Source organism: Euwallacea similis, chromosome 32 (genome assembly GCF_039881205.1).
Source record: "Euwallacea similis isolate ESF13 chromosome 32, ESF131.1, whole genome shotgun sequence".
Classification (NCBI taxonomy): Eukaryota; Metazoa; Arthropoda; class Insecta; order Coleoptera; family Curculionidae; genus Euwallacea; species Euwallacea similis.
The window spans coordinates 1,474,776-1,502,299 of record NC_089640.1 but is presented as its reverse complement, the minus strand read 5'-3'; the positions used below and the strand labels follow the sequence as shown (position 1 = coordinate 1,502,299).

At 39.1% G+C, this 27,524-nt stretch overlaps 2 protein-coding genes across 14 annotated transcripts; one reads left to right on the top strand and one right to left on the bottom strand.

Moving 5' to 3' along the window:
- Nucleotides 1-2,806: 2,806 nt before the first annotated feature.
- On the top strand, nucleotides 2,807-5,192 carry LOC136418074 (retinaldehyde-binding protein 1-like). Of its 2 annotated transcripts, XM_066403995.1 has the most exons (5): nucleotides 2,807-2,919; nucleotides 3,483-3,785; nucleotides 4,436-4,619; nucleotides 4,675-4,851; nucleotides 4,898-5,192. In XM_066403995.1, exons 2-5 carry the CDS (start codon nucleotides 3,499-3,501, stop codon nucleotides 5,099-5,101), a joined length of 852 nt encoding a protein of 283 aa, XP_066260092.1. In that variant the 5' UTR covers nucleotides 2,807-2,919; nucleotides 3,483-3,498; the 3' UTR covers nucleotides 5,102-5,192. The 2 variants fall into 2 exon arrangements, with proteins under 2 accessions (XP_066260092.1, XP_066260091.1); XM_066403994.1 differs by lacking the exon at nucleotides 2,807-2,919 and having other exon boundaries at nucleotides 3,446-3,785.
- Nucleotides 5,193-5,251: 59 nt separating this feature from the next.
- On the bottom strand, nucleotides 5,252-26,533 carry Rbp (RIM-binding protein). Of its 12 annotated transcripts, none has more exons than XM_066403964.1 (23): nucleotides 26,413-26,533; nucleotides 23,061-23,230; nucleotides 22,580-22,791; nucleotides 22,176-22,316; nucleotides 21,528-21,947; nucleotides 21,252-21,470; nucleotides 20,250-20,493; nucleotides 20,035-20,201; nucleotides 19,836-19,985; nucleotides 19,511-19,525; nucleotides 18,397-18,587; nucleotides 18,094-18,340; nucleotides 17,865-18,038; nucleotides 17,678-17,806; nucleotides 17,399-17,622; nucleotides 17,201-17,291; nucleotides 16,389-16,580; nucleotides 14,794-15,051; nucleotides 14,564-14,739; nucleotides 14,294-14,471; nucleotides 14,107-14,232; nucleotides 11,938-12,041; nucleotides 5,252-10,511 (listed from the first exon to the last, which is right to left on the bottom strand). In XM_066403964.1, exons 2-23 carry the CDS (start codon nucleotides 23,225-23,227, stop codon nucleotides 10,104-10,106), a joined length of 4,233 nt encoding a protein of 1,410 aa, XP_066260061.1. In that variant the 5' UTR covers nucleotides 23,228-23,230; nucleotides 26,413-26,533; the 3' UTR covers nucleotides 5,252-10,103. The 12 variants fall into 12 exon arrangements, with proteins under 12 accessions (XP_066260061.1, XP_066260067.1, XP_066260058.1 ...); XM_066403970.1 differs by lacking the exon at nucleotides 19,511-19,525 and having other exon boundaries at nucleotides 18,397-18,611; nucleotides 19,827-19,985; nucleotides 21,528-21,701; nucleotides 21,753-21,947; XM_066403961.1 differs by lacking the exon at nucleotides 19,511-19,525 and having other exon boundaries at nucleotides 18,397-18,611; nucleotides 19,827-19,985.
- Nucleotides 26,534-27,524: the final 991 nt, after the last annotated feature.

The following is a 27,524-nucleotide window of genomic DNA, read 5'->3' as shown; positions in this document are numbered from 1 at the left end:
TTACTTCAGTAAGGACATGTGAGATTTTTTATGTGAATGAACTACACAACCTTTCGAGCTAAGCGATTTTACATACGATTACAATATAGTAAATGGTTTCTATGACAGATATAAGTTTTCCTGGACATTTTGTTGCGAATAAATCCGGTATATTTCCGAAACTATTGCCGCTTTGGTATAAATTGAGTTTTTTCTCTATTTTTCTTCTTTATAATACATAACTTTTAAAAATTTCGGAAATTGTTAACAGAACACTGACTATGACATTTTAAACATTCGCAGTGTAATGTTGGTTGTTTGCATTCCAATGCATTGAGGTGTATTTTTTTTTAATTGAACATGCCATGTTCAGAGATAAAAACCTCCCGGTATATCCTAGATACAAAAAACCGGCTTAGGATAGGCTGACTAGGTTGCTTTTTTGGTACCTCCGAGGCCTTTTTCGGAAGGGGACAAATGTGTTAGTTACTAGAGAAGTTAGAAAATAATAGCAAAATGTTTAGTTACAATTGTTTCGTCAAAGTACAAGTGTATACTTTTAACAAGTAAATTTTCACAATTTTACTAGAAAACCTGCTTGCGAACTACTAATAATTCACTTGTTGATAAGAAGTTTGTATCTTAGACTTAGGCGAACTGAAAATTTCTTAAAGGGAATGTAATGTGTCTTACAATAGTCGGAATTTAAACAAAACCTAAAGTGATTTCTAGCAAGTAGTAGCTCAAAACAAGAAAAAAATACTGCTTCTGGCGTTTGACCGACAAGACTTGTACTGTTGCGATGTATGTAGGTCCCAGGTTATCTGCAGTGCAATTATCAGTCCTGCGTACAATTATCGATAATTAGAAAGCAATTATCGCGGTAATTTCTCAGCAATTTATTACATTTATAACATAATTACATCTTGTTTTCAATAATTATATTCTAATGGAAGTTAAATAACAAGTCGTTTAGGACACTTTTGGTGACCTGGGTCACCACTGGTGACAAAGATAAAAAAATTATAGTTCAGATGAATACTTACAATTGTATTCATATAAATAAAATATTAAGTGAGAAAACTAGAGTAGGTATCGCTTACATCGTTTTACAATGTATTTAGTTTATTTCGGATCGTTCAAAGAGCTGTTTTCATAGTCTCCAGATAATATCTCGCTCATACCACATCTACCAATTATCAGCGTTTACTTCGTAAAATTTTCAATAGGAATATTTCGTCGTCACCCCTTCACATCTTGAAGCAATCTTAGAATTGATGCGATATAGATTTGGGGATAATGCACTAAACCAAGCTCCCAAGTACCAGCTGCTTCGGGAGCCATGCCCTTTTCAGGACATGTAGTTTTTGAAATCCATGGAAGAAATACGTCCATTACGGCCCCTGAAAGGGAGAACGGAGAGGTATTTCATTCATTTTGCATCAAGATTAGTCCTGGAAATTTGTACTTGGATAGTGGTAGTGGGGTTAAATGGAACATGGACAAGAAGTGATGCCGTTACCTCACTGAATGTACTGAAAATAATTAAAAACCTGAAAATAAAAATTTTAATAGAGTTAGTATTCAGAGCTAATCCTGAAGTGGATCTTTTTGCCAAATACAATATGGAAAAATTATTCAATTTCACAGCTTTCTGTATTCACCGCAGATACAGGATACCAGGCATTGCGAAAGAGTTTATTCGTAGAAGCTGTGGCTTGGATTTAAGGTAAAGAAATCGCAGTGTTGATGTAAAAATAACTTAAACAGAAGTTTTCATTACTTTAATCATAAAAGAATAATTCCTATACCAGGTGTCACAGGAATTACTTACCACACGAGTTTTAAGGGTAAAATTTGGGCTCCACAAATTGCACGGATGGGTGTCTAATTTTCACGCCCGGTTCCATCGGAGCGAAGATTAACTATCTTTTCTAAACTATAAAACCCTGTATATTTTTAAGGCTTGAAAACACACCGTATATTTGTTCCATCCGAGATACAGAGCCACGATATGAGATATTTATGAGAAATTATGAATTATATTACAATTTTCAACTAATCTGTAATATGTTCAGAGAGTGTCAGATGGAACACCATTAACTACTTTGTTTAAAACACCGCTACAGCCTTGAAATTCATCGTGGACAAAGCTGTAAAATGCATATAGGGATTTTGTAGGCGACCAAGACTAAACAGTCGACAACATTCCTCCACCTCACACTGAACATCAACTCTTGAGTAAAGTGTTATAGTTTCGATTATATGCTAGAATTTCATTCAGTATCTGTTGATCCTATATGAGAAATTAAATTAATATCAACTATAACCGCAGTAATAGAGCGCATTTGGTCTAGTAGCGACAGCTCTAGATGGCAACGCATGGGTACCATGCCAAAATTTCGCATCAGAACTATGAGGCTGCAAATGCAAATTATTTTAGTTGTTCAAAGCTTTTGGAAGCCGTTGGATTGTCTCTAATTCTGCAGGTGTCTCCTTTAAACGTCCCCAAAGAGTTCGATTTCGGAACTGCAGAAAAGGAAAAATCATACACTTGTAAATGCACCTCCACTAATGATATTCGACCTTTAATTCCCAAAAACCATGTGACATCACTATTAATCTTTCTGGTACACTTTGTAGCACTCGTTGAACATCAATTACAGTCGGGACATAGAACATCAATTTGGGAAACATCCAACGCGTAAAAAAACTGAAATTTACATAGGTAAATGTGCGATTGAACGATGGCTAATTATGGGGGCATATAATTAATTAAAATTTAATTACTGAATATAGTCCATAAGGTCCAACAGTTTTTCATGCGAAACTAGTTCGTTTTAAGCTTATACGGTAATATCGCTTATCTAGTTTAGTGTAAGGTTTAGCCCAGCTGGCCCAGTACATCCTGTGATAGTATCGTTTTCCTTGGAGTAAACGGTAAGGAAGCCCGGACTTAATTTAGCCGGTTAATCCAAGTTGATGCAATTAATTAACAATTGTGAGACAATCGCTTTAAATCCGGTTTTCCAGGATTTCTAATTCGATTTTTGCACTATTTCACCCTAAAAACATCACTCGTTTACTTCTTAACTCGACAAAAAGTACATAGTTCCCTTAATTGTAATTTAAGTAACAAAGATAGGAGCTATAAACAATAGTGGTTTACGGTACTATATCCGATCGTTACCTGGGAGTGGTACTCTCTAATAAAAATTAATTCGTTACTTCTTTGCCCTTGCATTTCGATTTTCACAGTTAGCTCGGTTTATGCGGTTCTCGCAATTCGTTAGTAACAACGAAAAAACGAATGTTTATTGTCGTTTATAGAAAATTTGCAAAAGGCATTTAGGTAGGTAAACGAGCTTTTATTGCACATTTGGAGGAATGAGCGCATCACACTTATAGGGCCAGTTTACCGACATTTTGCTAAAAGTTAGCAGTGGAATGAACCATTCTTTCTATAGACAAATCTTCCTAAACAGCTTCTATTATCTCCCTAGGGCATTAATCTTTAAAATGGCCGAGGCGAGGATAGAATACAACTTCACAGCAGAAGATCTGGTGAAGGCCAACCGGACCACCAGCTACAACATAGACGGGCTGCGAGAGTGGTTGGACCTTATGCCGACCATACCTCATATGTCGGACGAACAGATTGCCATATTTCTCATAGCCTGCAAAAATGATACTGAAGCCACGAAGAACTGCATCGTCTATTTTTTTAAATATAAGGCAGCAGCGCCTGAGCTCTTCGCCCAGAGGGACATGGAGGGGGACGAATTGATTCATAGCTTTAAAGTATCGTAAGTATGAATTCTTAGCTTTGAGACTAAAGATAGTGAAAATCTTGCAAGGCGCGTTTAGACGAGAATTTCTATTTTTCTTAATGAAAACAGTTCTAGCGAAAAAGCAGAAAAACGAACACAATTTTTCCAAGCTTCAGATCTCATGATATTTCAGAATAAAGCCTTTTTGCGATTTATCTCTTTTGACTTTCCGTATTTTGGTTGCATGTTCAGGCACTTTGGTTCTAGTTTGCGCACTTGAATACCTTCAAAAACCCCTGGGGTGGTTGAATATGAAGCTCCCCATTTCTGAAATCTGTCCTGAATGAAAGCTTGTCGTGATGTCTGACTGTGTTCCTCGAAGTGTGATGAATAGATAATTGATAGAGAAAGCTCCGGAGCGGAGCCCATTGGGGTATCTCGAATAGGAAAGCCACAATACAGCCTCATGTTTAAATTTCTGGTATTTTCCCCGCAAAGCGCTCTTTCCTAACTTTGGTTACAATAATGCTGCTTTGTATGAGACTATTTCACACCACATAAATCTTATAGATCAGCTCTAAAAGTTTTTCTTCTCCCCTCGTCTTTTTCTTTGTTTCCTCTTCATATAGAAGTTCCTTGACGTTCAAAATTATTTATTTCCAACAGTATGTTCGCACTCCTTACAGGAGCGTGGCAATAATGCCCCAACGAACCAAAGAAAACTACTCGGTGATCGTGGGGTCCCTTAAAGACACCAGCTACTCCAGCTTTAACCTGGACCCACAATGTAAAGTGATCTTCATGTACCTTGACTACATACTACACGAAAATCCGCCTGCGGGACTCATAGTGGTCCTGAATTTAAAAGGGGTACACTCACGTCTTATAAGCTTCATCAATGCCTTTATGTGAAGCAACTTTTTAGGTGGGTTTAATGCACGTCACAAGGCTAAAATTGTCCACGGTGAAGAAGTTCTTCGCTTTCCTACAAGAGGCCTTGCCCACCCAACTGAAACAAATTCACATTTTGAACACCTCATACGTTTTTGATAAGATACTGGTCGTTCTGAAGCCGTTTATGAATAAAGAACTGTTTGATATGGTGAGACCTTCTAAAGGTGCGATTTTTTTTTAATAGCCAATTTTAGATAGTAACTCATGCCCCGAATGCGAACATGGAGACATTTTTCAAAAATCACATCTCCAAAGATTTATTCCCTTCCGATTTTGGCGGCTCGTTGCCAAATCTGGAGCAACTGGCCCAAGAAACTAGGTACAAGTGCAGGAAAATGAAGAGTTATTTGGAGGCTTGCGAAAACCAAGTCCAAGCCTACAAGGAGAACAGGAGATGATTTATTCCTTTAGTCCTGCACGAAATATTTGTTTTGTAACTTAATGCATATCCTTAGAGTAATATATCTGTGACCATAGAGTAATATACGTACATGTCTGGCACATTCCCGATTGATTGCTTCGTGGCTGCACCGGATAAAGGGACCATCTAACTTCGTAAATGATTTATTTTCATCATTTTATCGATACAGTGTGTATAATACATTGATAGTTTTCTTTATAATTCTGTAACAAGCAGGCCCATACACAATCTTTACTTCTCGGCCATATTTTGATATGTCAGCTGACCAAGTTCACAACCATTCATAAAAATCACTAAATATTCGGTAAGTTGAATCAGAGACGCTTAACTTTGCTGATACAAGTTTGCTCATGTTTAGATGTGCGCTTCTATTGATTGCTGCTTTCGCGATAATGAGGGATCTGGAAATTGGGGGCCGTGATAAAGTTAAGAGTCTCGTTAGATATTTCGGATTATTTTCACATGTTACTTTTCAGCCGTATTGAGACTTGGGATGACCGATTCCATCGTGGGAAGTGCCTGCTTCGCATGTAATTTACCTCCTAAGCTCAGATTAGAGGCACGTGCCATGAAGCGATCATCCCGCGCGCCTCCAAATTATACAATATAAAAGCGTATTTATTATCAGAAATATAATAACTATATACACGAAGAATCATGCGGGCAAAAGTAAGTAATTATCACAAAATTCCCTGCTGGAAAACAAGAAACTGAATGGAAAAATTCGTGACTTTTACTGCACCTTTGCTGGGCAAAAATTTGGGTTAATCAGTTGCCATAGAATGGTAATTTAAGTTACACTGAATCAGGAGTAGAAAACGTAACCGCTGCTTGGAGATCGACTCGCAAATGATGTTTTAACTACAAGGAAACTGTCCACCAAAGCTCCAAGTCGTACTTAAAAAACCATTTCCTTCGTACTTCGTACTGTATTTTGTGCGTTATTTATAAACTGATCGAGAAGGCACAACTCATTATACATTTAGCAAACATTCAGTTAACAATACCTGTACATTATAATTTATTTTAAGCCATGTTTAACGGTAACTGTTGTGCCAAACTTAAGAGCAACGAATCATTCCGCTGACTACAAGTCATTAAACGAACATGGGAACACTAAAACCTCTAAAATTATAACGTGTTTCTGGATTCACAAGGGGCAGTGAGCATGTTGGACCACGTATCCAAGACTCATTTAAATCAATTCATTTCGGGAATATCAAGCACAATATTCATGTCCAGCTAGTAAGTGTGGAAAAAAAATCCATCAGAATGGTGAATAGTTTTCAGAAATGATAAAAAAGTGTTCTTGTCCTCTTCTATATCTAAAATTTACTCGTAATTGACAGTCAGTTATCCTAAATCCTCATTGTCCCCTTTTTTTAGAGCTTCTTCTCTCTAGGACCTCTGAAAACAACTTTGGTATCTCCACGAGAAAATGAAAGCTAAATGGCTCATATCTCCAAAAATACTGAATCAATAAGATAACTTGCAAAAATCAAAAGATGAACACTTCAATTCAAAGCACCAAGCTTCTGTCATTAGAAACTCTTGCTGAGCACTCCATCATCTTCATCTGGTAGAGGAGCTTTGGACAGTTTTAGAAAGGAGGATTAATGTGGAACATTAAAATAGTTCTGAAAGCTAGGAGATCAGTTACATAGAAACCTTCTCTAAAATTCCTTTCAATTCAATATGGAGGAATCGGGTACTGAATTTGCCTCGCCAATTGATATTCAAAACGATGAGGATTTTTGTGGTTCATAAATGCAGAAATTTCCAAATTTTGACCTCGAAATTGCGAATTTTAAATTAAGCCAGCTTGTAGACTCGAAGATTTTGAATCGGCCGACAGTTGATTTAATTACAGTCGGCCGAGAGTTAACCGACAGGTACTTGCGTCGTCAAAAATTTCCCTGAACAATACTTTGCAGTAACCTACATGCATTTTGTAACCTTAGTGGAGTTAGAAGACATGAAGAAATTTGAAGCTCGTCGATGTTCCATACTGGAAGATGCTATAAGAAGATATGATTTCCGAGCGAGGACATACATATTTACACTACTAACGATTCTTTGATTGATTCACGTTTGCGAAAGAGTCCGAGATAATTCATAGATACTGATGACGATTTTCCATTGCGGAAAGCAGGGCAAAAATTCTTGCCATTCCTGCTTACTAAAAAGTACTAAATTGGCTAATAGAAAAGGGCTCCCAAAAAGGGGCTCTAGAATTCCATAAAAGTTCAACTAGTTGATATTTGACGAATTACTTGTCAAACTATTCCTGTGATTGTCAAATTAGCGAGCTCTCAGTACGCGCATGCGCTCATTTGGCAATTGTGAACTTAAAATGGCGACAGTTTGAACCTAAAAGGTCTAAAACGAGGACTCAAGAAGTCATTGAAATTACGTTTTGTGAAAACTGCGATACTTGTCAATCCACCAACACATTCCAATAAAAAATCTACGTAACAGTTTGAAATCTTATGAATAATAATAATTGAAAATAAGTCTACGCTTTAGTATTAAGATACTTGGTCTTCTTAATTTCTGTTTGTACTTAAAACCGACTTGTCGTGATGACCTTTAAGTGATTAATACTGTTACGTTCATTAAATATATCATAGATTTTACATGTAAGATATGGTAACAAAGTCAAGCAGTATGGGTAACCATAGAAGCTTTTTGAACACGAGTTTTTTTTATTAACATTTTGGAATTTGTCGAATATACTTATTATAGGCATACATAAGAGAAACTGGCGGAAATCTATAGAGTGTGGCAAGTTTAATGATACACACCTTGGATGTCCCCGACGTTTGCATAGTGCTAGGACTTGACACACCCTGTATATTCAATTCTTCGGACAAAATATGTCTTTTTATACATATAGAAAAAGATTTCAGTCAATATTATATTTTTGTTTAAAGAAGTTACGAATTTTTAAGTGAAGGAGATCTAGAACGATCATTACGCCCCCTTGAACAGCCTTTGATTCGTTTTGCATTCTCTAGATCACCCTATAATAGTATAACGCTATTGAAAAATTTACATACAGATATATTATGTTATTAGTATTAAAAGCTAATGTTTAATTATAGTATGGTACAAGGTATGTCAAAATGGATTGGAGAGAAAGGGGGCTTGACAAGGAATGTGTTGACTAGTGTTTTTGATACATCCTGTACGATTGCATTGTTCATAAATAGATTTAAGTGAGTAACTATGAAAAGTAGTTTTTCCTTGCTATGTATGTGGTGACTTATGTTGCAACAGATGTAAATATGCTTGCGTTACACCTACCAGTTACAGGGTGTTTCATAATAGTATGGACAAAATTCAGGGAGTGAATTTGTGGACGACTTGAAGAAAAAGAATTCATATAAGCATGGGTCCATTTTCCCCTCCTGTCTGAATTATAAGGTAATAAAAAATTATTCTTTTTTTAGCGTTTTCCTAATGAGTCCGTTCCGGTATAAAATATTTTTATGAAAGTTTGGGGGCTTAAAATATGTATAGAGACACATTTTTTAAGGGGAAAACAATGTTTTTAATTTTACCAGTGGTGTCATTACTGATGTGTCCCTGAACATTTTAAACGAAAAATATGATACACTACTGGTTTTTAAAGAAATAAAAATAATTTTCTGAATGTTTTATATTTCTGTCAAATAAAAGGTCTCTTGAATATATTTCATAACGTTTTCGTTTTATTAGGAAAAAACTAAAAAATATATAATTTTTTATCATCCTGTATTTCAGAGATGAAGCGAAAAAGAACCAATGTTCACATGGACTTGTTTTCTTAAAATCGTCCACAAATTCACGTCTCGAATTTTTGACATACTATTATGAAACACCCTGTGTTGTGGTATATTCTTATAAACACTGTTAAACTAAGACTGTTTCAATTGCTCCCTGTTGCACGATAAACCCTCACATACAAAATTTTACAATAATTTATGTAGTACCGGGTGGCTCGCTAAAAACGCTCCCTCTCAAAATTGTGTTGTATGAGTTTTACCTAAATATTTGCTCGCACCTTATTTGAAATATACAGGGTGCACCAAAAAAGTACTGCAAACCAAACGTTCACTTTGCTAAGTGGGAGAGCCATCATATTTGCAAAATTTCAATAATCTGCATCAAGGCGATTTCAAATTTATCTTCGACGCTTTTTTAAAAAAACGAGCTTCCTTAATTGGCCTTTTGCAATAGATTTTAAAAAAATTAATTGCGTTTCATGGTTCGTCGAGAAGTGATGATATATCCTTGCAACCCTCGAATCCGCGATGTTTTAAAAAATATACAGGGTGTTCCATTTAAGAAAGCAAAAGCTCGCTCTGCCACGCTTTTTGGTACACCCTATATATTTTAAATAGGGTGTCTTCAGATCTTTAGATAAAACCCTAGAGTTTTTGTACAAAATTATTAAGGGGGTGTGCATAACGAGGCACCCTGTATGTGACTTGCAGCAAAGGGCTATTTTGGAAATGGTGCGCTTATATGCAATATATGAAACGTTTGTTTGAAATTGCACCAACAAAGTGTCTAATTATGTAACAGCCACGCAAAAGGGGTAAATTATCTAATCAATAATAACAATATTTAATTAATTTATCCTACGGTAAAGCAATTTCATAAGTTATAATGAATTTTCATATATATGTATAGTAAAGGCTATTATTGTCTTATTATCCTCCCATGATCTACATAAACGCAGCATCTCCAAAACCTCCCACAAAAGCGAACAAGTGTCAACAACGCATCATTACCACGCCTTACCCTATTTCGACACTCCCTTTGTGATATCAAAAGCCGATATTAAATGATTATTCAATATTTTACATTACAGATGGCGTTTGCCCTTGCTAGCTAATTTTTATATAGTGGAGTACTTTCAGTACTCACCCTACGACCACCATTAGAAGTCTGGAACAACACCTAAAAAGCACCAGGCCCCAGTTGTTCAAGGGTTATTTACCCCCCAAGCCAAATTTCATAAAAATAAGTTCCTTCCCCTTCGACAAGATATCACCACCTGGTGCGGTAATTTCGTTGAGCTTCTGCATTAAATTTGGACCTCCTGGCACCCCTCCGGCGCCTGGTTGAGGTTGCACCCCACTTGAAGCCATCCCTCCGACGTTAGGAAGGACTTGGGGCACCCCCTTATGCTGTATCCTTTGGTTCTGTGGGTTCGGCTGGCCGTAGGTCTGTTGGTTGATTGGTTGCGATTGGCCGGACCCTGTGATGCTGGAGAACAGCCCACCCATCGAGGTGTTCTGGGAAATTGGTTGGCCGAATGGCTGCGATTGGTTGGGCTGTGTCGTTTGCATTTGGGATTGGTTACCAGGCCCGGGTCTCAGCATCCCTCGAAGCCTCCCCTTTAAATTCAAGCAAGAATTAGGCTTTTGCGGGGTAGTTGCAGGGGATTGGGCAGAACTTCTTTAGGGCTAAAATATCATTGTGCAGTTAACTTTAACAGGAAGCTAGTTTCCATAGAAATCTTAGATCTGAACAGCTTCATGGAAATTAGTGTGCTGTTAAAATTGGCAGCACATTAATAATTTGGCCCTTATCATATTGCCAAGCAAATGGTTATCCAGACGCTTAAACTCTCTGGCTTTAATTGATATGATGGGTGAAGACACAACAGAGAAACAACTTCTTTTTACAAGTTCTTGAAAGGTTTAAGGCCAAATCAAATTGACTGAAAACGATGATCTTCACAACATCCAGAGCTCGCAGGATCATTGAAGAATGTTGAAGAAATTACTAAAATAGGTCAGATAGGAAAATGTACACCACGATACGATAGAAACTATGGAATGTTAGATCTCTAAGTGTGTCAAGAAAATAATTTAAACTTAAGAAGCACTTATTGATTGATTGATTGAAAGAGGTGGGAAGTAGAAGTACTTTTGACACACAAAGCCCTGAGCATTTAATAAAGCTGACGAGGCTGCTTGGGTATAACCCTTTGATCCTATGGGAGATTAAATGAGGAAAAGGGAAAGGAGGAGCGGAAAGAGAGAATTTTCGTTAATAATGAGTACAACTCATTAAGTTTCCTTAGTTTTCCACTGGAATTAAAAATAAATTAATTGCCCTTTTATTTTTGTAATAAATCCCATAAAAACAATAATTTTGAAAAATATTTCTTTGGGATTGTAAGGGATTTGGGCAACTTAGGACGTCCTAAAAGGTCAAAAAATGCTCCAGATAAAAATCCCAAAGCAATAAGTAATGACTAGATCGCCAACAAACTATCAAAAACGTCTATTTAGAGCTAAGTCTAAGATATTCTAAAACAAATTAGTCCTATTCAAAACAACCTTTAAATTAGCATTCGATATTAAAATCCTAGCAAAATAACGTGTAATTATGTTTTACACATTAAAATTACAATTAAAAAAGCAGTTTCATTTGTCGGGTATTTTTGGAACAGTTTTGTATGTTTTTACCAAAAATCAGTATTCTCATGCAGCAAGCACATCCATGTTACAAACTAACGTGGAAGCGGAGTTTTACAACATCGTCTTCCCAATAATGCCCTCAAACGCGCTATCACAAACCACTAGCGTAATAAACATAACAATAAATTACCAGCAAAAAAGTAACGTAATGAAGCGTTCTAACACCAAAATGCAATCATTCTAGCTCTGGCTACCCTCTAAGTATCCAAAATATTTTGGAGTGCAAAAGTAGCAACAGCTCTGACATCAAACAGGCAAAGCGAAATAACAAAAAAGAAGTGAAGAACGAAGCGAAGCGAGAGAAAGAATCTGAGAGACAGAGTAACAAATATACCTGTTGGTGCTCGGTAGAAGTGTTGTTGGTGTTCGACATCGATGCTTGAGTGTTGTTGAAGGATGAGTCTAACTGAGAGGAGCTATACAACAGGTGGCAGGCATCTAGACCAACAGACAGACAAACGAACAACGGTCAGGCAATGTGGCAACCCTGCGTCTGATCAGCGAATAGCGGACAGAGATTGTTTTTTGGAGCGTAGTCATGTGATATGTTGGATCTTCAGTTCTTTAGGGCTAAATTATAAAGGGCCAAACAACTGGAAAAGATAATTTTCCAATTTGAGGAGAAGAAGCAAAGTTTTGTTTGGTTTTCATGGAAATTCTAGATATAGTTGTCAAAGGTTATACGTCAGGTTGCCAGAGGTACTGGCTCTTAGGGTAAGATACTGGCAAGTTCACCTGAAGGATAGGATCCACGCAAGCGTTGAAGTAGAGTGCTCGCCAGTTTCGTGGTTTTCATAGAAACAATCTTCCAGGTAAAGTTGCCATGTAGGTCGATTTAGCGACCCCTACGCTATCAAGGTCAACAAAAATGTAGCTTCCATGGAAACGTACGGATTAGGCACTTCGCAGTCTGCATGTTTAAACTGTGATATTGGGAAACTTTCTTCAGTTATCTGCCCTATTTTGTGGCTATTTGCGTACAATATAAGTAACTAAGTAAGTCAGGGAAATGAAGATCAGGACTTAACGCTTTCGCCTTCTGAAAACTCTCCTGTTCCAGGAGGTTGGTTGCTCAATGTGATTTCCATGGAAACTATCTTTTAGGTCAACTTTCCACCACCTCCTTAGTGTACCCTCTAATGAATGTAATTAAGTTTTTCAAGTTGCATTCGTTTGAATATACAGGGAAAGTCCAACATATCACAGTCTGCTACGCCGTTCTTGTTTTAATTCAAAAGACAAAATATATTTACTTCTCGGCTTTACCTTCTTCAGTTTTAGGTCATAAGAGTGTCGTAAAAGTGAAAATGATCAAATTTCAGTAGTTAATAAAATCTATACAGTATGGAAAAAATCTGGAACATTGTTACTATCTCAAGCCGTTTGAGGTAATTTAATGAGACTTGCAGGATGGTCCTAAGTAAATATGCTCATAATCTGAGTGATCTGGAATGATGTGCCAGCTTATCTGGATACACTTGGTTAAAGCCTACCCTATTTCCAGTTATCCTTATATTTCATTTTGTGGTCAGTTATCGATGCAAAATCCTATTGATCTCCTTGCATTGATTGTTCTTCACCAGTCGGTTTTTATCTATTAATTACTTCTTTCATTCAGTCATCCATATCCAGGATGGTATTAACTGATTACTCATTTAACCAGTATTTGCCTTGAAATTACACCCATTACCGAGGTCTTCAATGGTTGTTACGGAAAAGCTGTTTCTACATACAAAGTGATTTTTATGTGAAATAACGAAGATGAATATTTCATGTTTTCGATTATCTGAAATCAATAGTGGCTGATGAGCTTATAATAAATACTTTAACTAAGCGACTCTAAATAAACCTCAGTGGAGGTATGACTGACTGAACATATGAGACATTGTACGGTATGGAAACCAGCTATTACGTAATTAGCAGTAAAATTGTCTTTTGAATTAAGGCGAGTTAAAGAGGTAGAAAAGTTAGAGCTAGCAATTGGCAATCTGATATTAGTGCAAATTCATACATTGAGATTACACGCCATAAATAGCACACCATATCCATACTGAAGAAATTTCCATGAGCGGCGAAGCTATTTATGGCAAACAATTAAAGCTAACAACAACCTATTTTCAACACAGAAAAATTGGGTGACAAACTGTATCGAAAATAAATCTGTTACATCACACGCTTGCGAGAAAACACAAAAATACAGTGTCAATCTCTTACAAACATAGAATGTGTATGGTGTCTTTTGAAAGGAATCCTAACGGTAAATTACATCCGGCGATGTACTCTTCCTCGGCCCATCAACAGAAAACCCAAAATAAAGTTAGAAAAACCTCACAATCGAGGGAAGAGCAAGTGTGTGATGAGTATAATCCTAGCTTAATTAATCCTAAATGAATAATCTGAAATGAACAATTTGTATCGAAATGTAGCTCTGCCTAGTTCCTAACTTCATGAAATTCTTGAGTCCGCCAAACCAAACAAAATACGTAATAAGAATCTAGCATACCTTTGCCTCGATTCTGCGTACCGCTGACTGCCCCTCTCATCTGATTTTCTCTGGGAGGAGGAGGAGGGCCTCTGGCTCCCGGTCCAACTCCCCGCGGCTGGGGTTGGTTCCTACCTGCGAAATTATCTAATTCGGACCAAGCATGTCAGCCCATCATTTCCGTTTCGACTGTAACACCTTCAATTACCTCCTCTCGGTTGGCCTTGATTGGGGCCTCCCGCTCCAAACTGGTCAGGAGCATCTGCTAAGAAATTCGAAGGTACAAGTCCTCGTACTCCATCAATTTCAGCATTATAAAATCCATCTTCGTCCATTTCCCCGAAGACCGTAATGATCTGCCCAGTGGTGAAGCTCAGCTCTACCTGCAGTTGGGTTTAAAGGCATTTGGTAGAGTGCGTTGTAAAATGTTCTATAATTTCTGTCTAGGATATCAATACGAGTTCTTGTAGACACTTACTTCCGCATCTACATTAGGACTCAGTTCCTGAGGGTCGTAATCGTATAATGCCACCATTCGCCTCACCGATTGGTTCATTGGTTGTTGCAAAGACTGATTGTTGTGTTGCTGTAATGCTTGGTTGCTATGGTTGTCGAGTTCCATTACCATATTGTGGGGCACGAACCCTCTCCTGCCTATAATTTTAATGCTCAAAGAGCCGCAGGAAAATTAGGGGCAGCTTTACTGACCTCGGCATTCCCCCCAGTAGAACCCATCAGCATCTTTCTCACCCCACACTTTAATGGTATCCCCCTCGGAAAAAGGCAGTTCTTCATCACAAGCGTCTGGATTTGGAGACATGGTAGCAGGGTCGTAGTCGAATAAAGCCACAAAATACTTTGGCTTGGTGTTTTGGTCTCTTATTTTGCTTTGAGGGTTGTTGGGGGATGGACGCATGACGGGCTGCTGGTTGCGCATTATCTGGTTTTGGCGCTGATTTTGGACCACTGTAAAGGCAACTTTAAATTAGATATTCTCTGGTAGCTTTGGACGTAAAGTGAGAGGTTCTATGTAAACGGGGTTTATAAGGGCTTGATAATACGGGATACAGGAGAATTACCTAATGCTCTATTTAACGCTAGTAGCTAATGGGATTTTTGAACACTATCACTAAAATGAGCTTTTCATTCTTCTTATAAAACTCCATAATCTAGCTATTAAATTCAAAATTAAATCAGTGTTAAAAACTTCAGCAGTACCTACCTGCACTGGAAGACGTGTAATTGGATATGATGAAGAGTAAATTAGAAGCGTTTTAGGTGTTTGAAAATTCACGCACGAACAAGACAAAGATGAGAACATCGGGATGAAAAATTGACAATTGGCAGTGTATAAGAACTGAAAGAAAAATAAAAAAGAAGATAGAGAAGGCAAAAATGTAAATTATTCCTTCTTGTTTAGGGTTTTGGCTATCGAGATACAGGCAACATTTTTCCTCAAAAAAAAAAAAAAAAACGTGGTTGATGGTTGAAATGCCTTATACCACCTCGACCAATTTTTCCTTCCTTTCGAATTCTGCAAAAAATTGAAATTTTGGATCTCCCTAGAGATTTCTGAGGACGTATAAGAGCTTTCAGTTCAATTCAGGTTCAGATGAATTTCTATTCATAAAAGTAATTTCTTCCTTAATAATTTTTTATATTTAGAACCTGGTTGTTGATCCATTGGTTTAAATGTTTGGTCGAATTCTTGAGTCGATATTAGCCCGTCATGAAGTGTGGTCAGTTTCTATCTTCTCGTATTTCCATAATAGTCATCAGAATCAGCTCATATTTCAGACAATTAAAAAATCTACCTAAAGGCTCAAAATGCCGGAAAATGAACCTTCTGCAGTTCTTTCTTTAGAATTTACGGTCTTGTGAACTCGATCGAGATCTAGAGCCGATTTTTTTGCATATCATGAGATGGTCAGCTTCTATTTTCTCGCATTTCCACAGTACTCATCAGAATGAATTCATATCTCAGACAATTGAAGAGTCTATTTAGAGGTTCAGAATGCCGGAAGATGAATCTTCTGGATTCTTTTCTTTAGAAGTTACAGGCTTGTGAACTTGGTCAAGTTTTCTGATGAAAAAAACTATCTTGATCAGTCGCAAATAATTTCTAGGTTACCTATAGAACCTCATCTCATGTAAATAGTTTTTATGGTATATTTCCCCCTGGGATTCTGATAGTGACGACTTAGAAAAACTCGAATTTCTGAGATTAGAATGGTTGAGAATCAATCGATTTAACTGTGTATAGTAATGTCAAAGTTGCTCTTTAATTCACACTCATACAATACCTTGCTGACCCCCGGGATAATACTGTTGCGAAGTCTGACCCGCGACCCCTTGCACATTCTGCTGGGGCTGTCCAGGATTCTGGACCTGCCTGGGCTGGTTCCTATTGAATCTCCTGTTTCTAGAATCCAGTTCGTCTTCAGACATGTTGGGGTCGTAATTTTCTTTCGTTATTTCTGTAAGCGATCGGGGAGCTAAAGGTTCGTTTGGGAGAGAAATTTTTGGCCTAAGCGGTTAGTAGATTTGGAATTTCGACACCAAGAATCTAAGATCTCTCTAAAACTCAAGATCTAAGTATACCATTGGCAATTATCTACTATAGAGATAGGAGATGTAGAGCGCCAAGACTTTACTATCTCTATGGTACACTTATTGGTGCCTGTTGAAATATTTACTTTCCTTATAGATTCTAAAGCGTTCCATAGACATTAGTGCACAAAAAGGCCTTTATCAAGTAAATATTCCACAGACCTAACATAATCTAAAGAATATAATCGCATTAGATGCAAATCCTGTTAACGTTTTATGTATTTTTTCACTTACTTCTCGTGGTTAACAGAATCTGCTCATGGTAAAATGGCTCTCTACTCGGACTTCTATAAGCGCGTAAACCAACTACTAACCATTCTCATGCCAAGATGATCTATGTCTTATTCAATCTACGCAATTAAAAAACTCTTAATCTTCTTGAAAAGAGATATAAACGACATTGCAATGCTTTAATGAAGGTTTCAAAACTTGATTATATCTCTTCGTTAATAATTAAAGAAATATCATAGATACCGTACTCAGTAATCGGTCATGCTTGTGTTACCTATTGAGGGAATACCACTTTGCTGCTGCCTATGGACCTGCGAGTTTGGGAAGATCTCTTTATCACTTAAGTTTTCGTCAGGCTCAATAACCTGAAAGCGAAAACCAAATCTTATGTGAAATCACCCTATACAAGTCCACAGGGTATCACCAATTTGTCACGCAACGTATTTTTTTAGGTCAAATCAAATACACCTACTTGTTGGCCAGGCTGCTGACTCCTAGGCATTTGCTGACGCAAGTGGGCAGGCATGACTGCACTGTGAGGCTGCTGCCTGCGGGCAGGGCCCCCACGTAGCACACTTACAGGTATAGCTGTGGGGACACTATCAGCTGATTGACTATCGCGAGCTTTAGTGCGCACTGTCACATGACGGGGATTGAGGCCCAGGAGCTTCGAGATATCTATCAGGGCGTGGTCGCCTAGGAAAGTCATTTTACCTTTACTGCCTCAAGTTCTCTAAAAGGTGTTTTATACCTGTGGGACTGTCTACGTCTGTCACCTTCTTTCCATCAGCATATACTGCATATCCGGTGATGCTAGAACCCGGGTGGTGTGGTGTTGTGATGGGATGCCATGTAACTAAAAGTGTCCCGTCCTGAGGCCCTATTTGGTAAACTCAATTATAGTGATGCCTGAATATTTGGAGGAATTAGTTCTCTACCGGGCTCGACTAAGATGTCACTAGGAGGGTCGGGCAGCCCCTTCGGAAGTGTCCTAAAATCCGTATGCGCAGCTGCAGGCATGGGCAATTCCTCGGCTAAATTTGCCACATTTTGTGCAGATCGGTGATGTTTTGCCCGCACAGTCACTCTATACTGGGTATTCGGTGCCAAACCTAATAGAACAGACTCCTAAATTATCAAAAATCGAATTGTTCCGCAGAGCTTTACCGGTGATCGTATGCCTGTAAACCCCCGGCTTCACAGTCCTCACCTCCACGTTGTTAACGCATACTACGTGCTGATGGTTTGAGTTGGCTGGTAACCAACTTATTACCGCTGAGGTTGAGGTTATATTGGAAGCCCTCACGGCACTAGGTCCTAATTGATGCGTGTCTCGGCCTATGATCATGGTACAAGCTGCGTCACGTGAGGTACGTCGATTGGCTGTCACTGAGCGAACGCTGATGCGATGTGGCTGAACAGAATTCACCATTCTCCCCGATTCGGTGCATCCAAATTCAGTATACTCACTCTGTTGCTATCGACGCCCTCAACTAAAGCTCTTGTCCTCTCAGTGGCTTTAACTGTAGCTTTGAGCACTCCATCTACGTATACGTGGTAACTTTCGATCTGATTCGGACCAACATTTTCAGGGGCAGTCCAGCTGATCAGAACGCTCTTGTTGAGCTGTCGTTCCAGGGTTAGCTGCCTGGGAGCAGGCACTAGTACGGAAAACAGCAGATCAGCTGTGAGGTGAAACTCTAAAATCAGTCTAAAGTGCCTAGGAAGCTTTGGATGTGGCCGTTTTAGTCGAGTTAAGCGTTGTTGGGCTTAGCTTGAGCGAGGTGTGCAAAAGCAATTCGTCATTCTACCACGCTCGATAGCATCTGTTGTGCTGTAAGGTTCACAGGCCTTGCCGTGGACAAATGGATGTTCATAATTTATTACCAATATGCTTATCGTTAAAAGTTATACGTAGGTACTTACTGAAAGCTCGTTTTCATGCATACTAGTCATCTATTAATATAACTAACAATTCTTTAGGGCTGAAAGCTTGTTGTTCTTAACTAGCTAAATTTACATATATGGCAGGGGTGTTCAAAAGGGTGCAGGGGGGATACTCGGCATCTAGAGCCGGCTAAAATTAATTTTTCAAAAAATGACAAAGCCTGCGCCACTTTGCCAAGAAACGGGAGGTTCAGTTAAAAATCACCTTCAGCTTCACAAATAATTGCGATCAAGCATTAGAAATCGTTTTAAGAAGACTCGCCTAAGCGAAGACCATTTTTAACCGAACGCTGACTACCACTAAGTCCAGAACGCTTAAAACGCTAAATTGGCCAAACAGCAACGAAATGTTAAAGATAAACCAAAATTAAGGCTATAATAGCGTGCCACTATTACCAAACTGCTTTCTAAGTAACCAAGATTAGATGTATTACTCTTTACGAGTTACTGTAGCTGTAGTGTAAGTACTCAATTACGTTAGATCTATTTTAACTATCCATGTGCCTCTTGAACTTGTTTTCAAAATTCCTAACAAATGTGAATACTTAAATCAATTCAAGCTGCAATAATATAATACTAAAACTATGACAAACACCCACGAAATTCAGCATAAATTCACTTTCTAAACGGTACTCACTCTGATGTAACTGGACTGTGTACGCCAATATAACCGTTAAACTTACATTATTCTTTGCAAAAACCACGTTGTGATAGACGATGAGTGCCCCTCTGTACACACATTGCTCAAATTGCTCATGACTTCATGACATTCAGGGCCTTCATCATCTGACACGCATGGGATAACTACCTAAGCTCTAGAGAATGTAATGTAATCCAGCCATCAATCCTAGTATTATTCGATTTCAAAAAGTCTTAAGCAAACAGTCATCACTATCACACGCCTCAATCAAATGAAATGATGTATGACTCTGCTCATGCATGAGTGATCCTACCTGCCTCACCTTCAGGGCCACTGTTATCATCTTCTTGCTGTTCTGCTATCTCTGCCAATTCGTTCAGCCTTGCTACATCAGCAGCAAAGTTCTCTTGGTTGATTTCCTCCTCGCGCAAAGTGGAAAGCACTGCTTGATGGAACTCCAGAAGATCGTCACCTATTAGGGAGTTTATTTGATTTGAGTGAGGGTTAAAACGAAAACCCACCAATTAGCCGCTGAACGAAGTGGGCAGGCACCAATCCACGCCGACCATCCAGAAGTTCTGCGTCCAGGTACCCGCCAGGCCCCATAGGCTCCCCCCACACCAACAAGTAATCTCCTGCCACAATGCTCAATTCCTCTTCTGACTCTGGTTCGGGCTCATAAGAAAACCTACAGAAATATGGTCAGAAGTGTCTAACTCAGCTATTGATAACTAACCTAGCAATATAAACTGAACATCTCCCTTTCCCTGGAATGTCTAGCATATCTACTTGACCATCAGGAACCTGCTGCCCATTCAAAAAGCTCCTGTCACCGGTTTGGATGCCCCCAAGAGTCGCCCCTCCGCTCCAATCCGAGTCCAAGCCATCTGTAAGCATGCGCGGGCGCAGGTCAGTAATACCCAACGTCCCTGTCCAAGGGGGAGGGTGTGGGGTTACGGGGGTGGCCACCCTTCGTTGACCTGGTGGGAAAAAGGGGATGAGATTGGGGAGTGTGGCTGAAGGATGATTGATGCGATGATTTGGAAAGTGGAAAATATGAGGGTTTTGAAAGGAGTGGTTGTGGGAGTTATGCACATGTACATGAGGAGGTGCTTATAAGTGAATGTGTGAATATGAACTTCTTTGATGGAGTGGCTAATTTTAGTAGGTGTAACAGTGACGGGTGTGGTAATACTGGGTGATTCCCGATGAAAAATTATCTTCTAGTTAAAGTTACCAGTATATTAATCTGGTGGCCCTTAGGACTTAAGTGAATCGTAATTTAAGCGATTTCATATTTGCTCGATCAGAGATCAGAAAGCGAATTCTTTCGGACCCATCTTAATGTATTCATGGGTATTCTTAATATATTAAAAAAGGGGAAAAGGACTGTGTTATGAGATTTGCAGCGTTATGAAACCCGTGTAACAAAATTATCTTCCAAAAGAGGATTTTCTTCAAAATAGGAATTTTATCAAAGCGTAATTTAACGACCTGCTTATTTGCGACTAATTTGTCGGGCAGAAAAATACTCATGTTTCTACCAGCGTGGACTAGCACCTTCTAACAGGATATTGCCGGCTGTCTCATGAATAATTTAACTGAGCTTAATGAATGAAGATTCTCGAATCTCAATCGATAGTTTGTCAACTACCAAAATAGTGCTCTAATTGAACGGAATACATTTTTCGCTTACAATGAAAAAGTTCGTTAATGAGAGTTTTTGGTCCCCACTTACCCAAATCAACGTCATCAATAGCTTTCAGCTTAATATTCATGCCAGGAGTTCCTAAGCTGTTAAAATGGGAACTTAGAGGGTTGGAAAACGTCACTGCATTGGTGTAACTGGTAGTGACGATTGGAAGAGGATTTGAGTACTGATTCAGAGTCGAGTACTGGTTTAGGGTACTTGTAATGGGGTTGCTGAACGACGGGTTATTGTAAGAAGACACTTGACCTGCAATATTTTGAATTAAAATTTAATAATCTCCGGCCTTTAATTACTAAAACTCACCTAACATTCTGCTAGGATTAGAGGACGCCAACGGATTGGTGAAGGTAGTATTAGCTATGGTACTAGTGGCGTAATTCGTGGGAGGTACAATGGAAGTTCCTAAACCAGAGGATGGAAGCGAAGCTCCCCCAATGACGTTGCCCCCTAAAGTCGACATAGGCTGAATCAATGTTCCTGAAAAAGCCTTGTTAAAGTGCCTCAAACGAATCAAACACTCGATAGTACCTAAAACCGATTGCTGTCCCATCCCACTAGCGCCCATACTTATGGAATGATGCCCAAGACTGCTAATCCCTGTGGCACCCATCAAAGATTTACTAGTACCATAGTGCTGCCCTAGGCTGTTGTACGTGGAAGTATTGTAGTTGCCAACGCTTGCGGGATTCGAGATGTATGCAGCACCAGTACTTGAAAGAACCCCTGAAAGGATTTTCTCGTATAACTACATTGTTAATCTCACGAAGATCATTCATTAGCATAATTTGGAATGTGTCTAAGACCCGGTTTTTCAAGCTCCTGGCAACTTTGCCACGAGGTAATTTCAATGGATAAACTGGCCAATGTTCTCCTCTGATTTTGTCTTTTCTATGGAAACCATCTCGCTGGCAAAGTTTGAAAAACCTAAACCTAAAGTAGCGCTAGCGGTACCTGCGTTGTAGCTATGCTGACCGCCTAGCGAAGTATTGGTCGGATAAATGTTCGGAGTAGTATGCGACATAGTTATCGGTGAAATTGGCGGGCTACATTCTCCTAAAGCATGAGAACTGACACTTGTTGCCAGTCCTTGACCTATGTGAACAACAACGTTTCAGGTCAGTAATGGCTTTGATCACTAGTTACCGACACCAAACAGCTATAGGGATCACGCAATTGGCTTTTATTATTAAGTGTCATTGGAGCAATGTGATGGAATGGTAGAACATAGATGGGAAAGGTGAGCAAACTACACTTCTACCAGCGCAGGTCCAGTACTACTTGACACAAAACAGAAAACTACGAAGCTGACGACAAACCGTGTGTACAACTACGAAAAAAGCAGAACTAAAACTCACCTAGTGTAGTACTGCGACTATGGTCTAACTCAGCTAATATTCTGTTATCCTGCTCTATTTTTGCCATAATTTTTTCAATCTCAGTACCTTTAGATTGGGACCAAGGCTGGTGCTGCCCAGTAGAGTAGTTCGAGGTCAGACCTGACAAACCGGCAGAAGTTGGGCCCCGAGTACGTGTAGCGGAACTCAGCTCAAGCTGGAGTTCTTCGCATCTAGTGGAAAATCCCAAATCGGTCAAATTGGAGTAAAATTGCGCAACTTTGCGTTTCTCTTAAAACTTAACCATGAGGATTTCAGTAAGCATAAGAGGTGCGAGGTCCCTACATGAGACCGGCATGGTCTAACAAGGGAACCTGCCAATCTCAAGCCTTCTAGAGCTTGATATCGGCAAGCCTTGTGTTGCGATACCGGCGGGAAGAAAAGTGACCTTTTCCTCCCCAGGAGGGAGGAATTTTGAAATTTAGATTAATAATATGATTACCTGACATTTTCGAGAGCAATTTTTTTGTCCAGCTCTCTGACCCTTGATTGGCGGGCCTCTAACGTGTCTGGACCACACCCTGCCAGCACGCTGAGGGCCTCTTGATGTTGTCTTTCCAGGTCTGCTCGACGTGCCTCAGCCGCCCTCAATTGGAGTTCGAGGTCCATTGTCTGAAAATAACTAACAGCATTGTCATACGTACCTTCAGATGATTTTTCTACAACTACCCAGCTATATCGAACTATATTCCATCTAAACAATACCCTTAATTGTCTGACCTTTTTGGCTAAACAATTTTTTGTTGGGACAGTTTGCGACCTAGTTGTAGCTAATTTTGCGACCCAATTTCCAGTATGAATAAAGCTACATTCAAAGTCAACAATTCAATAAGCCAATATCTCTTTATGTGAGAAACTGATTGTATGGGACCTACATATGAATGTTATTTCCCCATAGAAAATTTATTGCCCGATTTCTACCTAAACGGCCCATAAACCGACGGATCGCTTGGTGTTGTCTATCTGGGAAATCGATAAAATATCGAGAGATAAAAATAATAATGGTAACTCCATCGTATCGTTAACAACACAATAAAACTCTGATAGCGGCTTATTAAGCTTGTATTTCCCCGCTAATGGCTTTTCTGAGTGTTCTTCATTTGCCTACGAAACACTTTCGACCGTTTCCTTTGCTCAGTGTTTTTTTTTATTTGTGAAATTTAATGTTGGCAACTTTCGAAAAATCATTAATTCCGCAATTTTTTACTCCATAATACGCTATTTTTTATGACAAACTTATGTCAAATACACAAGGTGACCTATGACGATAGGAAGTTACTTTAGAAAACGGTTGCACAGCTCATTTTCAACGAAAAGAGTCATATAAACAATGCATGACTTTTTTGATATATAAATAATGAAGGGTTCGGTTTTCAGCGGTTTAGGAACCGGGGAATTCCTGCCGACGAAGGTCCCGACGGTCCAGGTCGGACCGCAGGATCCCGCACCAACCATTGACCAAAACTAGTATGTTCTCACTGTAAATGTTAATTCATGTTTATGTCAATAATCAAATGTTCATGTCAATAAAGAAAATATAAATTTGTTGAGTCTTAATTCTTCCACCTCTATCAAGTCTCATGCCATTTTACCTTGCATATTTTGCGAAAATTTCCTCTTTTTTTACATGCTCATTTTAACATTTTTCATGCTTATAAATCTGCATTTTAATAATAAGCGTCTCGTGACCTAAAGCAGCGTGTCAGATATGAAATGGGCCTGTTTGGCGTCAATTAGTTGAGCAGTTTGACCCAATTTTCTTACACTCTGGAAAGACTTTTTGCGGAGATCAGTAACATGTGGTCGTCGTTCTATTTCCGGCCTAGATGCCGCATTGATTTTATTTGGCTGACACATAATGTATGAAAAATCGTACTTTTGTCGCGATAAGCTACGCCATCAGGGTGAATTTGAAGCAGATATCACTTCGAACCAGTTTTACGACCGAATTGAGATGTATAGATCCAAGAAGTCGTTTGTAAATGTGTAATGAAGGGGTTCGTTTCAGAAAGCTTGCGTGCATTTCAGGCCATAAAAGATTTTTGAGAGCAATGAATTCATTGTTTCATAAGACAAGAGCAATGGAAGAAATTAGGATGGAAAATACAGACTAAAGAGGCCTCAGACGCCTTCTAAGCTATAAATAGAAATTCTAGAAAAGGCGGCCATTTTCGACTTTGAGAAGGACTTTAATGAGGACTATTTGTCTTAGAATTTGAACGTCAGAAGAGCTATTTATGCAGCCAGTTTGGAAATGGACAATTTTATGTAATTAGCGGGGTCTTGCGGGATGAGCCTTAAGTGAGGCTCGACATTGTAACACAAGTTCAAACTGTCAATTTTTTTCTAATTTGAGCAAACTAAGCGGCAATCTTACAGCTTACTAGACCACGCATAGGAAAATTGTTTAGGAATCCAAAGACGCGAGAGAACGATGCGTAAATAGGTCTTTATCCATCACTTTAGAATCCCACCGCTTCCTACGACACTAATCCCAAAGGTTAAAATATGAAAGGCCTTATTTCAGCTTGGAAAGATTCGGTGGGTGTACATACATACAGGCATGCAGGGAGGGAAGGAAAACCACACATAAGGAGACATTTCTCCATTACTCCATAAGTCAACTCTTCGTGATATGCCTCAGGCATCAAGGTTTGAAGAGGAACATTCAAAATTTGAAGTGCTATGTGTACTCAGTCAGTTCGAACATCCATCACCTTATCATTTCATCATGACTATAGCTAACATACAGATATGTTTACTAAATGACTGGCGATAAAACCAAAATAAACAATGTTTTGCAGCTAATTCTGCTGGGTATATCGGGACTTATCTATCGTTCCCTCAGCGTCCATTTTTCATTTTTCTAGCTGCGATTAACGAACACTAAGCATACAGACATAAATGGATTTGGAAGAGGGGCACAAATTCAACGTAAATTAGAGAGAGGAGATACACAGATGTATGAAGAAATCTTCATTAGCCACTTGAAGCATACAGTGAAACGTTGCTATCTCTACTCTGATACATGAAATTTGGGACGCGTCCTCATCCTCGTCCTCATCCTCATGATTTCGTCAGTAATTGCCAAATCAGCTGTCTTTGCCCACCGTAGGTGAACCAGCCAGCTATCACCCCAATATATTCGAAATTCCATTAGAACGCATTGATAAGCATCAATGCAGAAAACGAGTGCTTATAAACGCAACTCCCATTCATTGATCAACAAACACCCAAACCGTGAATTAAACCTGTTACTCCGATAATTACTACCTAGTGTGATAACAATCGGATTTTAGCATTGATTTATGAATGTCGCCAAACTAAAAAAAGCCCTTATGTTGGGGTTGGATAGCGTGCAGCTACTCTCGTAGGGTTTGGAAACTCAAAAATTTACTTTTAACGGGAAAAAATCAATAATTTTTGTGCGGCTATTTTAAGCCTTTGTGGGCCATAGCAGTGCTCCCCTAATTCCCGATAATTCCCCCAAATTGAAAATTTCTTCGTCATCTTTAAGACGTTGTCTCGCAGCCCTTAAACTTCCATCAAAAACCTGCTCAGCGAAAATAACTTTTTTTCAAAGCAACAAATTTCCAATTCAAAATAACTTTCTACGACCCCAAACCGGTCCACCCTCAATTGAGAACGTCTTCCCTTAAAAACAATTAACAACTCACTCTAATTTAACCCCTTTCGACTATCCGGCAGGCCCGTCCCGATTTTCCGCTCTCAACCCGGTAAGCGATGCAGGGCAAGCGACACAAACGAACGTGCACAATGAAGGATCGACTTACCCCGTGGAAAGATGTTATGGGGCACTGAAAATTGGATTTTTCACTTGGGACGGAGCTGGGGTTTTTCACAATGGCGGCATATCTATATATAGGTCATACGGTGGTCGATTTTCCACGGCGCGAGTACGGATTGATTTTGTTCTTCTCCCGGTGGATGACGTCACGCAGAGTGGAAATCGCCGGTTCGGGGTTGCCGGATCTCCAGGAAAATACTGTTAACGGGGAGAACGAGCCGGATGTTTATGGGCTTGCGCAGGAATTCAAATAAACCGACTTACGGGGTCAAAGGGGGCTGGAAGGAGCAAAAAGGTTGCGACACCAGGTTTAAAGAGGGAAGATAGAAATTTAACCCTAAATTGGGGTCGAGACCGGAATAAACCCCGGTGGCAAAGAGTTTTTTGGCACTGAAGATTCCGATTTTTTGAAAACTCATGACTTATTCGATATTGAAGATTTGGTTCTACAACTGACCGCTGAATGACAGTATTATCAAATTCCCATTTCTTTGCATCTCTAAGCCATCAACTACGTGATAAATCGACCATATGGTATTTTCCTTAGACCGTCTATGAGCAGTCAGATACCAAATTACTTGTGTATCCCTTTCTGCTGCCACTTTGCGGCTTCACATCCCACGCAGACATTCAAGAAGAGGTCTTCTTCCACTTCTAAGCCTTGCCGAGTCGACATTATTAGTTTGTTGGTTTATTATACAGATTTAATTCATCACATTGGAAAACCAACCCTCATGGTTTACATAGCCACGCGTTGGCAACGCCGCCTGGAATAATATCCAGGCAAAGCCACTATGGCCATCTAACCACCCGGATAGGAACTCGGTTTTCTCCTGTTAGTTTCCTTGGATCTGCCCCATCTGGTCGCTTTGGTATAAATACCCACATTTTGCCTATTATTATGCATATTGATTTCCATTTATCTAAATTTCTGTGATGATGTAGCGTCACACGTTGCATCACGGAAATGCATTTTGTATGATACAATATTTATGAAGGGGATAAATTATTGAAATTGCACGTTCTGACTGAGCTTTTGGGCCATTAGTTATTTCCATTAATTAGTAAGGAATTATGCTTTGAATACGGAATCGGGAT